A 14,212-nucleotide genomic window follows, 5' to 3' on the forward strand; every position below is an offset into this window, starting at 1 on the left:
TATGCATACATTTATTTTAGAAATGGTGAATCATAAGGCGAGAAATGAAACAGTTTCGTTTGATACTTTCCCTTATATTTATATGAAGCAGAGAAAACATGTGACTTGTTGAGTTCTTGAACAAGTTGCTGGATATTTTATTTTGTTCTGTTTTTGTAATTGTTAGGAAATTTCTTTTGTGGGAACCGAGTATTTTTAGGTAATTTTTTTAAATTCAATTAGTAAAATATTGTAGCTGATTTTTAGTTGTATAATACCAATCTTACCTTTAAAAAATTAATATTTGCTCAATTGTTGTTTGATTTATTCTGTTGAATCAGTAAATTTCTCGCTTAAATTCTATCCTATGATCTTGGCTTTGAAGTATTCATATGCACGTGTAGGGTAGTGTATAATAAAACTAAAGAAAAGGAGCATTGGTACACTTGATCATGCTTTCACTTTATATATATATATATATAATTTTAAAGCTTTTCTATGTGGTAAATTTGACACATGTTTTTCCTTTATATCGGGACAATTTGTTTAATGCAAAATTACTTTAGTAATTGCATAATTGGACCCAGTAACAACTAAGAAGTGAGGGTAATTGTCAGTATCAGTCTTTAATCATCACTTGTTATATTTTAATCAGATGCATGATCGTGATTAATTAGTGTTCACGATAATGCTTCTGAGATCTCTCATGATGTTTCCGAAATCATAATAATCAGAACTGTAGGTCAAAAAAATTACAGCACGAGGGCACTCAATTGTGCCAGCTAGCCTGGGCTTTAGTTAAAGTTGTGATTCTTATCAAATTTGTACTAGAAGCCTTGATGTAAAATAAAATTTACCCGAACTTGGGCTAACTACTTTAGACTTTGGTGCGGACAGTGGAGCAGGGTCTCTTGCATGCTAATTGATATGAACATCCTTTTATTTTAAAAAATTAAAATAAAATAAAAGGTATAACATCATTTTTGATGCCACGTGCTCTTTTTCAATTTAATGCTTGAAAGTGTAGTTAAATTTGGAGAGAATAATTTGATAAGATACTGACAAAAATAACATTAACGCGTACTAATTTATTCACTTCATTGTGAACAAGATAAATCAACATTATTTATAATTATTTCTGTCGGTATTTTGCTAACTTAATAATGATGTTAGATAGTTAACTATTTTTAGAAACAAAATATCATCCTTGAAAAGCCAACTCAATTAGCTTAACTCTTGCGACAGAAGCAAGAGAAAACCGTCTTAGAACAACTTTAAAAATTAGCAAAAAATGGTTGTGAGAATGGTGTTTCAAAAAACTCAAAATAAAAAAAAACTTATGAATTGGACTTCTTCCGTTGGCATTAGAACAATTGAAAAATTAGTTCTCAACGCAATTGATGCCGTATGCAGGACCATACCAAACAAAGATCGCGAACTTTGTCGGTTTACAATAACGCGACTCATTAGAAAAAATAATTACAAAAAGAAAGTGGTTCTTTTTTATTATTATTATTATTAATTTTTTTAATTACTAGAAAGACTATATGCTCATGTCCACATTGTGTCAAGTCCTGTATGGTTGAAAATTCATACCTTTGAACTTCGTTTCCCACCAATTTTAACAGAGAAAAAGCTGATTAAAGAATAAAATAATGTATTCAAACTATATATTAACATTTATATAAATTTTGGAACCATATCAAAATAATAAATTTGGAATCAATAATTTAAAAGATTATTAGTAGTTCTCTTTGAAACTTACGCAGCACACAGCCATGTGAAGAAACATTTAATGACGAAAATCGCTGCTTGAAAAGTGGGGGGATGTGCAAACTTCAAACTAATAATGTAAATTCAAACACATGAATCACATGGAGATTTCTAAATTAAGTTTTCCAAAGCATTTTTCCTTTTCGCTCGTGCCTATAAATCACGGAAGAGATTTTTGAGAAATGAATGTACAGTTGTGAAGGCTGAAAACGATAGGTTCATACAATGTAGTTTCTTGCCCCGCCAAGCTGCAGCATTCAGATTAATTGCCCAAACACAACCACATAACCCCACAAGCCCCACAACCGCATACACACTCTCAACAAACACAGAGGAAGGGAGAGATGATATTCCCTTTCAGTTTCTCAAATCACTGCAGTGTGCATTTTTAATAATCAAACGAACCCCTGATACCCTCAAGGCTCTCTCCTAGTGATAACCTGCAAGGAGAATTGAATGAATGTTATTAAATGGGATTTCTTTCTCCAAACAACTCCTGAAAAGGTTCATACCATGCTTGTGTGTTTTTTTGAAGAAGATAGCTAAACTACATTTAACTAAGCTTTCAACAAAATGAAAAAACCCGAACCCTGATTGGGTTTCTACACTAGACGTATTCTTCAAACTTCATAGTCTAAACTAAACCCTACAATTCTTTTATGTTATGCGAACCAAATTTAAGATTAAAAACAACATTGGAAACAAAACCTGTCTTAGCATAAAGAATCATTCCAGAAATAGCATGAGCTAAAATCCACAGATGGGTTTTATGAATAGTTGTACAACCAGGGAGACTTTGATGTGGCAATAAGAATATGTCACTTTATTTACATTTACTAGAATCAAGATAAATGTGGAGACAGCAGTATAACATCGTTACTAGACAAAGAAACAACTTTCCCACAGCTTTAGCATGTGAGCATAGATTGCGCACAGCAACAACCTAAGAGATAAATCAAGCTAGTGAACTAAGGCTGGACAAAGTTACTAAAAGAAAGTCTGACACCTTCTATTGAACATAAGTTTGTAATATACCTAAAATATTTTCAAGATATCAATCCGACCAAGCCAAGAAACAACATGAAACATGAAATTTCCTAACGGTCCTACTTCATCTTTGTAACTTCCCAGACAATGAACTCACCAATTGAAGTTCTATCCAATTAAAAAATGATTGTACATACAGGGGAAAAGAATAGCAAGAGATAGGATCCATACAAAGTCTCTAACCACAATCCATCTCCAATTGACAATTTTCACTATTATCTACAAAAGCCAATTGCATATAAGATCTAAAGCATGTTCCTCTGTTATCATCTAACTCTACTTTTGCGTATTATGTTTGGGATTCTTCCTCTTCCCACCACCGCAGAATCAATTTGAACCTTTATTCGCTACTATGTACTTGCAGAATTATATCCAGTGTTATATCTCCTGTCAAAGTGTTATAACTTCCATGGTTGTCAGTTTTGTCTCCTTCGTCCCTAGAGCCCTTCACTGTCCACCATCTTATTCACAGTGAACTAATTGTTTGATTGTATTTTAAAAAGCATCTCTCCAGACGTTCCCATACCATCATAAACCTAAATGGCCTTAATTACTAATAAGCACATCTAAATTCTGTCTGTCTTCTCGTCTCATCACTTTCATCTATTAAATCACACTCATTTAGGCTACCATGTCTTTGGTTGTAGTCATCATAACAGAGCTTAGGTTCCATAAGCATATATCCCTCATTGAATTCTACCTAGCACTTCATTATACCATAGTTTTGCTCTTATTGGATGAGAATAGTTTTGCTCTTATTGGATGAGAAACACAGCTTCAGAATGCTCGTCCTCTTAACTTTTCCCCACAATCCCCTCTATCCTTGGTACAAGCTTCAGCTCGGGTTCATCATAACCAGATGTGATACAGTGAGAAAATTTCTAGATACAGCTTCCACAAAGCTTCTCAGCATCAAGTTACACGACAAGGAATATATATCACTTCCATATAAAATTTTGATACCGAGTGAATTAAAATACTATTTCTGCCATATCAAATTCATAGAGAAATGGCGAACTTACTTATGCATGCAGTATTTGAATTCTTGGCTTCGAACAAAATCTTTTTCTCCTTCTTCAAGCTACATTTGAAACAAAATGAGTAATAAACAATGAAGATACAAACTATAATAATGCTAGTTAATTAAGAATAACCTGAAATGAACTATCTTACTGGATCACTCTCATAAACAAACTCATAGCAAGTAGGGGAAAGGCATCGCAAGGCACAATTCTCTTTCGCTATCATTGAAGACTTGCATTGTGGACCCCATAATCCACTAATTCAATCAAAGCACAACAAGCAAAACGATGAGAACAAGGCACAGAAGACAGCCTCGTCAGTATCATACATTTACTTATCTAGCTGCAGAAAAAAGAAACAGTCTAGCTAGCCGGTTTGATGTTATACAGAATTCTACAAATTTTACTCTCTACGACGTTTTACACTTTCAAGTACAGAAACAAATCCTTCTATATACGGCAATAAAATACAAAAAGAAAAACAATTTTCAGATATAATTGGAAAAGCAGTTTAAAATAAAAGTCAGTTTGTTGTTATTCCTGTGGTAATATTCCTATTATATCCAGAAACTTTGAAACCGTATGACAAAACAACAGAGATAGAAATTACAAAACTATAATACAATTAAAAGTTTCCAATAACAAAAATAAAATTCATCAATTTTATTGAGCAGAAAACCATTACCTTTCTACATCAGCATAGCAATCCATCTTCTTCTGTCTCACCTCAATGTCCTTTTAATTTTTTTTAAGATAAATAAAAAAAAAACAAAGAGATTAATACACACACGAACGAAATAAACAAAATTATCCATTAATTTATGATAAATAAATAAATAAAATTGACTTACAGATATCGGGCGACGAGATTTGGCGAGGACTGGAGAAGCAAACAGAAGAGTCGATGCTATAAGAAGAAGAAGAATTAAAAGAGAATTCCGACGAATCTTGCGGCAACTAACCATTACTGGATACCAAACTTTGAATCTCTCTGCTCCTAAATTTGTGAACTTGCAGTGATTATATCTCTCTGCGCGCGTGTGTGCGAATATATTTGTTTTATATGTTTAATAACTTGGATTTGGAATAGTGTTGGAGTTGGAGTTTGATTCGTTTGTCGAAATTAATAGTGGTTAGAAAGTACAAGCAGCGGATACTTTATTTCTGACTCGTCTTAAGATTACATTTTCGTTTAGCCCCAAGAGTTTTTGATATATTTAAAGTCATACTCAAATGTTTTGATAATAGTCATTGCGATCCCTGCATGAATATGCTTGTTTCCATCGAGTTTAAAATGTCCCAACCAAAAGATGCTCAACGATTTCACAAACCTCTCGTACTATAATTTCGTTGACCCTTTTTATAGTAGAACACGCACTTTATTACATATATTTCTACCATAAAAAAAAAAAAAAAAACTATACATTACATAGAACACGCACTTTATCACTCGAATTATCTTGTTCAAGAAACGGGAATGGTGACAGTTTTAGGTTTTCGAGACACTTCAGGCACCTTCTTGGCCACAGTGACAGTCAAAACACCATCCTTGTAAATAGCTTTAACCTCCTCAAGATTTGAGTCCTGAGGAAGGGTGAATTTTCTCATGTTTCTTGCTCGACGCCTCTCGATTCTTATCGCCTTCACCCCACCTTCATTCTCAGCAGATTGCCCCTTCTTCTTCTTCCCAGATATGTGCAGAATCCCATTATCCACCTTCACCTGTTAATAATCATCATCATCCCACGTTAAAAACTTGTCAGTAATTGATTAACCTAAAATTTTTATTTTTAAGTTAACGTGTGTTCTAAGAAAACATGTACATACTTTGATGTTGGAGGCTTCAAGACCAGGCATGTCGAGAATAAAAGAATAGTGAGATGGATCTTCATAGATATCAGCCGGAATCCTCAAAATGGCCCTTGCATTCTTCACGTATCGCCGGGCCGGATGTTGCAGCATCTTCTCCATCTCCTCCGGCATGTTGTTCAGCGCCTTCTGCATATCCCTCGTCAATGTCTCCACCATATTTCTTTTTCAAATTAGATAGATATCAGTTTATCTGTAGCTGAGCTGAAATCAAAATTGCAATGATACGAGTGGAGTAAATAATTTTAATTGCTTGTAAGTTGAGGAAATGAAAAGCTGGTGTTGGATAAATATATATGAGGAGCTTGATAGTGATTAGTTAGGTGCGGTTGAGACACAAACTTTGAGAAGCTGTGTTGTGTCTTGAATTGAGAATAAACCTCTAGAAAACCCCGTGTTCTCTGCCTAGAAGCTGACGTGTTCGAACTTTTAACATTGGTCAAAACTATCATCGTCTAGTACATAGTTGCAATCCTCTTCAAGAAGCCAAAATATCGTTTTACAAGAGGTATCAAAACCTTACAACCAAAAAATCGAAAAAGAAAAATCAAGAAAGAAAATGTGGTTCGTCACCTTGTGTGATGGGCTAAAAACAACATAATTTTCTGATCAACAGAAAATTCACGGATTTGAATTCACAAATTTTACATTTTTCAGTAGTGTCCATTTCTTCTGTAGATGTGCTTCATGAGGGTGCAACTACCTCCATATCTTCAGGTCTGTTCTCAGGAAGAATAATTTCTTCTGACAATATAAATCTATCGGTTGCACCGAATATATGGGCCATTTGCAGAACTGTCGTCCGACAAATAGTTGATGTTGGTAGGAGAGAATCTGGGAGCGAAGGCATGCACTCCGGCAGGAATTCCTTCTTGTTAAAGGTTGGTTTGTATAGCGTCAAAACTGCTCGACAGAATAAGAATCTGCGACAACATAGAGAGAAAAGGTTTTGAAATCATATATTTTTCTGAAGTAGTTTTAATTTCTTCACAGCATTCTAGTGTGAATGACATCATTTGCAGGACCAAAAAGTTCAACCCCCCATAAAAACAAGGCCAAGGATTGAACAGTACCTCAGAAGAAGCCTACGTAGGAATGGATCTCTTAAAATTTGTGCCCATACTAGATCAAGATTGTCTGATGTTGCCAAAGTTGATCCCCAGTCATTTAATGATGACGAAAGAAGCTTCTCAGCCTCGGTATAGGTATCCTGAAGAAATATTTCCTCCATCAAGACATAATAACAAACCAAAGAAATTACCAATAACAGTGAATATACAGAATGGTAGATTCTTACGCACCATCTCATTTTCAGAACCCAAAATGCCAAGCAGCAGACAGAAGGCCTGCAAGGGGGCTGTGAGAAAAATGGTGAATGAGCTACCACTTGGGCTGCGAGAGAAATCAGTACCAGCAATGGGAATTGTACTACTCGGTGATATAAGGAGTGCAGCTGGCTCCCCTTTTTCAGATCCTTTTATAGCCTGCAAGCATTCATCCAATGCCATGATAACCTCTCATAAAGGTTAAGCAATTCATGGATAGTGGCTGGGACACTACAGAAACCACTCAAGTGACAATTAACACTACCTTAAGTTTTTTCTTTTTTAATTTTTTTTTCCTTTTTCTCCTTTCTGAAAATAACAGTAGATACAGTTTTGAATGACGAAAATATTGTAACTTCAAATAAAATGTCAAAAACTAAATAGAGTAATCTTAGGAGGGACACAGCATTAGAAAAAGGACGCATATTCATTTTCTAAATTCCCGCATTGTATCTCCTTTTCCAAGTCCTCATTTACACATAAAACCCAGCAAATAATTAACAATTGATTCTCCACTTTGAATTATTGTGTAAAACTAATAAAAACTTCAACCATGAGCATAATAGAGAGTAAGAATCCACAAGCTTGCCTTAAATGCTTCACTGCCATCACTGTCAATGACTATAAAAAGCGGTCTTCTTGTGAAGGGAATAATATCAGAAGGATAAATGCAATTTAATCCTGAAAGAGAAGTATGTCAGTAAAAACAAACTACAATCTTTGTGGAATCAAGAGTTGAACATTACAGAGACGCCAAACAGAATAATATCATATTGTATGACTGATATTGATCACATTTCTGAAATAAAGTGCCAATAAAACCATAGCAATATATACATATATTAGATGGTTTTTGTTAATGCTTAACAGATTATGAAAAATCATTTTTTAGGAACAGATTCAAGCTATTGCAGAGCTCATTTTGCATGGTATTTCAATCTAGAAAATTACTTTTATGATTAGTCACTTTCACACTGCAACAAGCTATTAAGAGGGGCAAGATATAAAGGGAAGAACAGATGCATTCCATGTCAAACCAAATTGAAATTGAGATTGACCCACTTTTCCCTCTTTTTCTCTCACCCTCTCTCCTTTCCATTTCTCTCCTCTCCTCTTATTCCTTCCAACCAAACACGGGCATTGTGTTGAGTCATAATATAGCTGATTAAATCTCACACGTAAGCAGTATAAATAAGTTAAAATAAAAACACAAAAAATCATGCCCAATAGGAAGAGAGTGTATAAAATGATATTGAAGTGCCACCATGCAATCTCCTCAACCTGGTTCAGAGAAGTGGAGCAGGTTATCACTTGGATAGCTGAATGGGATAGAGTACCTCTATTTCCACGAGTGCCAAAATGCAAGCAGCCACCAAGGTCATCCATGCAGTCTCCTTTATTTAGCCCCAAGGTGGGGTTTGGGCTATTACATGGGGAGCTGAATGGAGAAGCAGAGGTTGCATCTGAGGAGATGGTATGAGACTGAAAATTCCTGTTAATGTTTTCAGCAGCATTTATTGAATTTTGAGCACCTGATGGTGATGAAAATAGAGTTTTCAACACATTCTAAAGCAATCTGAATGGAGTAGAAGGCATAAAACATCAAATTCCTATAACAAACAGAGTTTCACAATCTTGAACTTGGGCATAATCAGAACTTGTGTTACCTGATGCAGATAAATAAATTAAGAGAACGCCATCATGGGGGAGCTCCTCACAAATTGTAGCCAGAACCTGCCAAGAGAAACTACAGTGATTGTAACCTGAAAGAGGATAGGGATTAAAGCCTGGAAAACATAAAACCTTATAAAGTTCCTAGGCAAACATTATTTCTTAGTTGCAGTCTAGCAGATAAATCATGCCTATTAGCATTATCCACTGCACGAGATTGGCAAAGCCTCCACCTCCGGAAGAATAATAATAACAAAAATAACTAAATGCCAGACTGTTAAATCATATTGATTGAAATTTAATCCATAAGCTCCCCATTTTTCTCATAAACCTATATCATGTAGATAATGCAAGATCAATTTTATTGCAATTAATAGGAAAGTTTTCCAAGGATCCTCAGTTAACCAACTCTTAAGGTATTTAATGGCATGAAAAGTGCTTTAAAAAAGACAACAAAAGCAAAAACTATGACCATGAGTAAGAAAAAATCTCTCTCCATGTAATGACCTTGAACTCCACGATCAATAATGGTATCTACAAATTTCAACTGACCTGCCTAATCTTGACCACAATTAACGTAACCAGGAAAATCCTTGAAATTTTTAAAGAGTAACTACTATTATAACTTGAATATTTTACAACCAATGTAGAGAACATTGGAAGTCATTACAAAGAGGCAGGTGGCAGATTGAAAAGATTAATAAGTCATACTTACTGCAAGAAAATGAGTCACAGATGGACGATATAAGATGGCTTTCCGAGGGTTTGGTGGTAGAGAAGGATCAGCAATATCCTGAGAGTAATTTATGCGACTAGGCCCTGGGCCCCCATTCTGGCCAGTTTTAATATTACTTGACTGGTAAAATGAACCACTGGGTTCCCACTCCAGGCACTGAAGCATCCTAAAAGTATCAAGAGTGAGCTCTGAAAATTTGATCTGTTCAAGAAATAAACAACAAATGAAGGAAAAACCATTATTTTAATGTATTACGTAAAATAATGTGAAAAGAAATAAGTCATCAGGTCATTTGAGTTAGAAATTAAGCATAGAGCATTTCAACTTCCATATCAATGACAAGAAGAGAAAAAGAAAAACTTTAATACCTAACCTCATTATGATGATAGCTGCTAAGTATTGCATCTCGCAGTTTTAAACTTCTCACAGATGCAGAAACATGTGGCAGATCATCTGGACGGGGATCCAGTACAAGGCTATATCTTAAAGGCCTGATATTCATAAAAGCCGTGTCAGCTTTCAAAAACCTAACTATTTCCTGAACCACCAGCTTCCATTCCTTAAAGTCAGTTTCCTGGAAACAAGATCATCTGAAGGTCATTATCTGATCTGTGCCAAGTATTTCTTATTTCCATTCACAAAATTCAAGAAAAGTCATCCAAATGTCACATGATCAAATGGCTTCAATGTGCATAATAAATTAATACAGCAGTTAACCCAAATGGGACCATGATAAAAGATGAAGCCATAACAATAACTTATGCTGCAGGTCAGTTTAGTTCATAAAATGACACTCTGTTAATGGTTGGAACCAATTTCAAGCATTATTCCATACTCCCTAAGAAACTTGAAAGAGGAATAAAAAAAAAATTATTGAAAATATTTTAAGAATCCTAATTATTGTTGGAATTTCAAACAACCCTTCCACAATATACTGCCCCTTGCCAGGATATTTCCATCAGTCCTTTATATTGCATCACTTTTCCCAACCCAACAATGTGTGAATGAGCTGTATAACTGTTATCTTTATCTTTTTTCTGATAAGATATAACTTTTATCTTTATCAAGTCTATGGTCTCAAATAGATGCAAGGAAAACATTATACATAAACTAATATGAAGAAAAAGAAGAAGAAAATGTTCATTATTCAGAGGTAATAACCAGAGAAGGGGCAGTGGGGGGGAAGTACCTGAAACACCCTTTTGCATTCATCAAGCCACATTTTCAGCTGGTTAACCAGCTGATGCACCATTTCACGTCGGTTCAAAACTAAACAAACCATCAAAAACCTAGCAAGAAATCTCAACTGTTTGTTGGCCAAATTGAGATGCTGATGCAATCCATCTCTGAAATACTCCCGCGTCAATATCGCTTCATAGAAGATATACGACTCAGACAAATAACTCATATCACTTGTCCGCATATATTGTCCAAAATAAAGCTGAGCAATCCTGGAGGCAATCTCTCCAATCTCATATCTCTTGAGCCCCGCTTCAACAAGCTTCTCCCTGTTTTCTTGCTGAAACTTCCACAACTGCGTGTACACCTTGAATACCTTGTAAAAGTACGTATCGTACCTAAAACAACACATTTTAATTAACTTTCTGTATACTTTTACTTCCTCTATTAGAGTATTTCCAAAGATAATACAATTGAAACACGTCTTCTTCGATTCAATTCATTTTATGTGCATTTTCTCAGTGGGATTGTTTATCCAGTTGCATTCTTCTCGATTAGAAACAAAAACTCATAGCTTCTCCAGAATCAACATTAGTACATTAATTCAAAAGCACCAGGTGAACGGCATTTGGTGTTTCATTATACACGGATTTTATTTAGCAACAATAATAGAATTTCTTGAAATTTATTGCTTTAACTGATAAGAAACACTGAAGAAAAAGAAATCAATCTAAAACGAATTCGAAAAAATGAAATTCTAATCAACTAAACAGCCGCAAACAATAGAAGAGTAGTGAATAAAAATCAAAAATTAATTTTTAAAAAAGTGAGTTAGAGAGAGAAGAACCTGTTGCGTTCATAGTAAGGCAAGTCTCTGATCTTTGAAAACTTCTTATCGGCTTTTTCAACAAGAGACCAATACACTTCACTCACTGGAATACTGCTACTATAACTCAAATTAGTGGTATTTATATTTTGCTGCGACATTTGTTTTCGGCTTAATTTCTTCACATCATCGAGCGGTCGTCGTTTCGATTGGATTCTCGCGTCGTTTTGCAGTGATCCGATTAGTGAAGAAGAAAAAAAAATGGGGAGGGGTAGAAGGTTGACAAGGAAATCCCGGTGGGCTTACAGACTGAGAAAAGGGCGAGTTACCGGAGCCGGCGATTTTGCGTGCGCGAGCAAGTGAGCTTCCTTTTGAGGATTAAAGTAATTTCTACCTTTCAATTTAACTGTGATTGGTAACAATCTGCGGTCAAAAGAAATCAGCGGTTTATTAAGTTATCGATAATTGGATATTGTCCTAAACTAAAATTTTACCATCGAGATGTGAAGTAATTTTCGATAATTCATGTTTTTAAGATAATATTCATTCTGAATTGATTGAGCAAAGTTTTTTTTTTTTTCCCCTTTTCTCTAGGCTTGTGAAAAATAAAATAATATTTAATTTACGATAACTCTATGTCAATATTGAAAAAAATAAGGAAATTCTGATTTGATTTATAATTTTTTCTTTAATCACCATTAAACTAATTCTCTCCCGCCCAACGTATTCGAACCCGTAACCCATTCGTACAGCCACAAGAGAGCTTTCACATATTTGTATTATATTTTCATGAATTAGTAAGGGCTAATTTAGTAATGTTATATCTTTTAAAATAATCGATGTTGACTATGTTGTAAAAATAATCAACTATAAAAAAATCAGTTAAATATTTGATAAATCTTGTTACTGAAAGTGTTGTGAGTTAAAAAAAAGTCATATATATTAAATAAATCTCATTTTTAAATTGTTGTAAGAAAGCTAATGGCTTAAATAAATATAATTCTATAAAATTTACTTACATATGCATTTATAAATGTGTGTACAATAATATTTTATGTGTATAGATATAATAATTGATAACCAAAATTAATATTTTATATTATTATTTGTATTTTTTATCTCAATATAATTGATTATAATAATAATCATCTCTTTATATATAATGAATTTAATTCGTAATTGAATAGCGATAATTTTGGATTCTATAATATATATATTAGAATATATATATATATATAATAGTATTTAGTATGGAATTAATTTTCAAAATCATATTTTGAAATTCTTTTCTCGTACTTTTTGAAATTTGTAGTAAGATAAGGTGACTTTACCAAAAGTAATTTTTTTAAAAATTTACGTGCTTGTTTGGGTTAGCTTAATTAAGCTCTTTTTTGGCTCTTAGAATTAAAAAATGTCTTTTGTGGCTATTTGTGTATCAAACCAAAAGTTTTTTTTTTTTAATCCAATATGTCTTTTGAGAGAAGCCAGAATTTCTAACTTTTCCCAAAAGACTTTTTGAGAAGCTATTTTCTCATTTATTACACTTTTCATGATTCTTAAATTAATAAAGGAACAAAAAAAATATTACATCTATATCCAAACCCGTAAACCTTATTTCTTACGTATTTTTCTTCTTTTGCCTCTTCATTGTTCAACTAAAAAAAAACAACAACAAAAGGAGCACAATCACCACACCAATCTTCTTTCAAGTAAGAATTTTTTTTTTTTTTGTAATCTCATGTTTTGATTTGCATCTTATTTTTAATTTTTTAATACACACACACACACACTCGGAAATCTCATGCTTTAATTATATGGAAATCACATGCTTTAATTATATGGAATTAGATGGAAATCACATGCTTTAATTATATGGAATTAGATGGAAATCACATGCTTTGATTCTTTGTCCATTCGGTTATGCTTAATTTAATTAATTTTTTGAAGTAAATTTATAAAGTTGACTCAGAACGAAGAATAATGATTTGCGAATTGGTGGAATATGGAGTAGAAGGTAAGTTGCCGAATTTAATTTAATTAATTTTGTTTTGTTAATTTATAAAGTTTTTGTTTATTTCACATAGATTTTTATTCATGTGGGCATATAGAAGTGTTATTGTTCAGAATGTAAAGTGAGGAATTACATTTATTTTGAATTGTTCAGAATGAAGAATATTGTTTGATCTGCTATTATATGACATGCATGTGCAGTAACAAGTAACTGAAATTAAAGTTACAATAATTAATATTTAATATTTTGAAGATATTGGTAGTTGTGGCATTAGTTACTGCCGAATTGTTTTATATTCTTTTGTGTTTCTTGAATTTCTATGATTCTTGCTCTGATTTGGTGTTGTTGATATGTCTGTTGTTAGATATCTATTACCCTTAGCTAGAATTAGATGGCAATTGATGGTGTCTTCCTAGGTAAATTCAAAGCTATTTGGGATCCAAAATCACATGAAATTTAGGTTAATTTGGATGTGGAGCAAGTGAGAGCTGGTAATAGAAGTGGAACACATTTAAGTAAGCAAGGTTGGAAAAATATTATAGAAAATTTCACAACGGCAACCAATAAAAATTATGATCAAAAGCAACATAGGAACTGTTGGGATATTGTGAAGAGAGAGTGGCAGATATGCGATGCATTGGTGAGGGGAGAAACAAGGCTAGGTTGCAATGTGGAGAGACAAATAATAAAAGCTAGGATGCCAATCAATGTCCCCTCTATTCAACTTCGGCATTCGTTTGTTCACAAAAAAAGGTAAATAGAGAGACTTTTGTT

The 14,212-nt window shown here is 33.6% G+C and overlaps 3 protein-coding genes across 3 annotated transcripts; all 3 read right to left on the reverse strand.

Moving 5' to 3' along the window:
- Nucleotides 1–1,775: 1,775 nt before the first annotated feature.
- Nucleotides 1,776–4,960, reverse strand: LOC18043984. The gene is made up of 5 exons (XM_006437303.2): nt 4,673–4,960; nt 4,507–4,556; nt 3,973–4,078; nt 3,822–3,880; nt 1,776–2,192 (listed from the first exon to the last, which is right to left on the reverse strand). The coding sequence occupies exons 1-5, from the start codon at nt 4,784–4,786 to the stop codon at nt 2,141–2,143; spliced, it is 381 nt and encodes a 126-aa protein (XP_006437366.1). The 5' UTR covers nt 4,787–4,960; the 3' UTR covers nt 1,776–2,140.
- Nucleotides 4,961–5,285: 325 nt separating this feature from the next.
- Nucleotides 5,286–5,849, reverse strand: LOC18043985 (17.1 kDa class II heat shock protein). The gene is made up of 2 exons (XM_006437304.1): nt 5,649–5,849; nt 5,286–5,543 (listed from the first exon to the last, which is right to left on the reverse strand). The coding sequence occupies exons 1-2, from the start codon at nt 5,847–5,849 to the stop codon at nt 5,286–5,288; spliced, it is 459 nt and encodes a 152-aa protein (XP_006437367.1).
- A 297-nt stretch (nt 5,850–6,146) lies between these two features.
- LOC18043986 (protein SCAI) lies at nt 6,147–11,837 on the reverse strand. The gene is made up of 10 exons (XM_006437305.2): nt 11,449–11,837; nt 10,612–10,999; nt 9,796–9,996; nt 9,402–9,623; nt 8,683–8,749; nt 8,353–8,547; nt 7,605–7,696; nt 6,992–7,174; nt 6,764–6,900; nt 6,147–6,613 (listed from the first exon to the last, which is right to left on the reverse strand). Exons 1-10 carry the CDS (start codon nt 11,586–11,588, stop codon nt 6,376–6,378), a joined length of 1,863 nt encoding a protein of 620 aa, XP_006437368.1. The 5' UTR covers nt 11,589–11,837; the 3' UTR covers nt 6,147–6,375.
- Between the last annotated feature and the right edge of the window lie 2,375 nt (nt 11,838–14,212).

Source organism: Citrus clementina, unplaced genomic scaffold (genome assembly GCF_000493195.1).
Source record: "Citrus clementina cultivar Clemenules unplaced genomic scaffold, Citrus_clementina_v1.0 scaffold_4, whole genome shotgun sequence".
In the NCBI taxonomy this organism is placed as follows: domain Eukaryota; kingdom Viridiplantae; phylum Streptophyta; class Magnoliopsida; order Sapindales; family Rutaceae; genus Citrus; species Citrus x clementina.

Excerpts from the sequence above, each read along its gene's own strand:
- LOC18043984 (XM_006437303.2), bottom strand. The coding sequence starts at position 4,786 with ATGGTTAGTTGCCGCAAGATTCGTCGGAATTCTCTTTTAATTCTTCTT. Across the intron at positions 4,079-4,506 it reads TGCTATGCTGATGTAGAAAG|TGGATTATGGGGTCCACAAT; the intron begins GTAATGGTTTTC and ends TGATTGAATTAG. Across the intron at positions 3,881-3,972 it reads TTGTTTATGAGAGTGATCCA|CTTGAAGAAGGAGAAAAAGA; the intron begins GTAAGATAGTTC and ends TTTCAAATGTAG.
- LOC18043985 (XM_006437304.1), bottom strand. The coding sequence starts at position 5,849 with ATGGTGGAGACATTGACGAGGGATATGCAGAAGGCGCTGAACAACATG. Across the intron at positions 5,544-5,648 it reads TTGAAGCCTCCAACATCAAA|GTGAAGGTGGATAATGGGAT; the intron begins GTATGTACATGT and ends GATTATTAACAG.
- LOC18043986 (XM_006437305.2), bottom strand. The coding sequence starts at position 11,588 with ATGTCGCAGCAAAATATAAATACCACTAATTTGAGTTATAGTAGCAGT. Across the intron at positions 8,548-8,682 it reads AATTTATTTATCTGCATCAG|GTGCTCAAAATTCAATAAAT; the intron begins GTAACACAAGTT and ends CATCACCATCAG. Across the intron at positions 6,901-6,991 it reads TGGGTTCTGAAAATGAGATG|GATACCTATACCGAGGCTGA; the intron begins GTGCGTAAGAAT and ends ATATTTCTTCAG.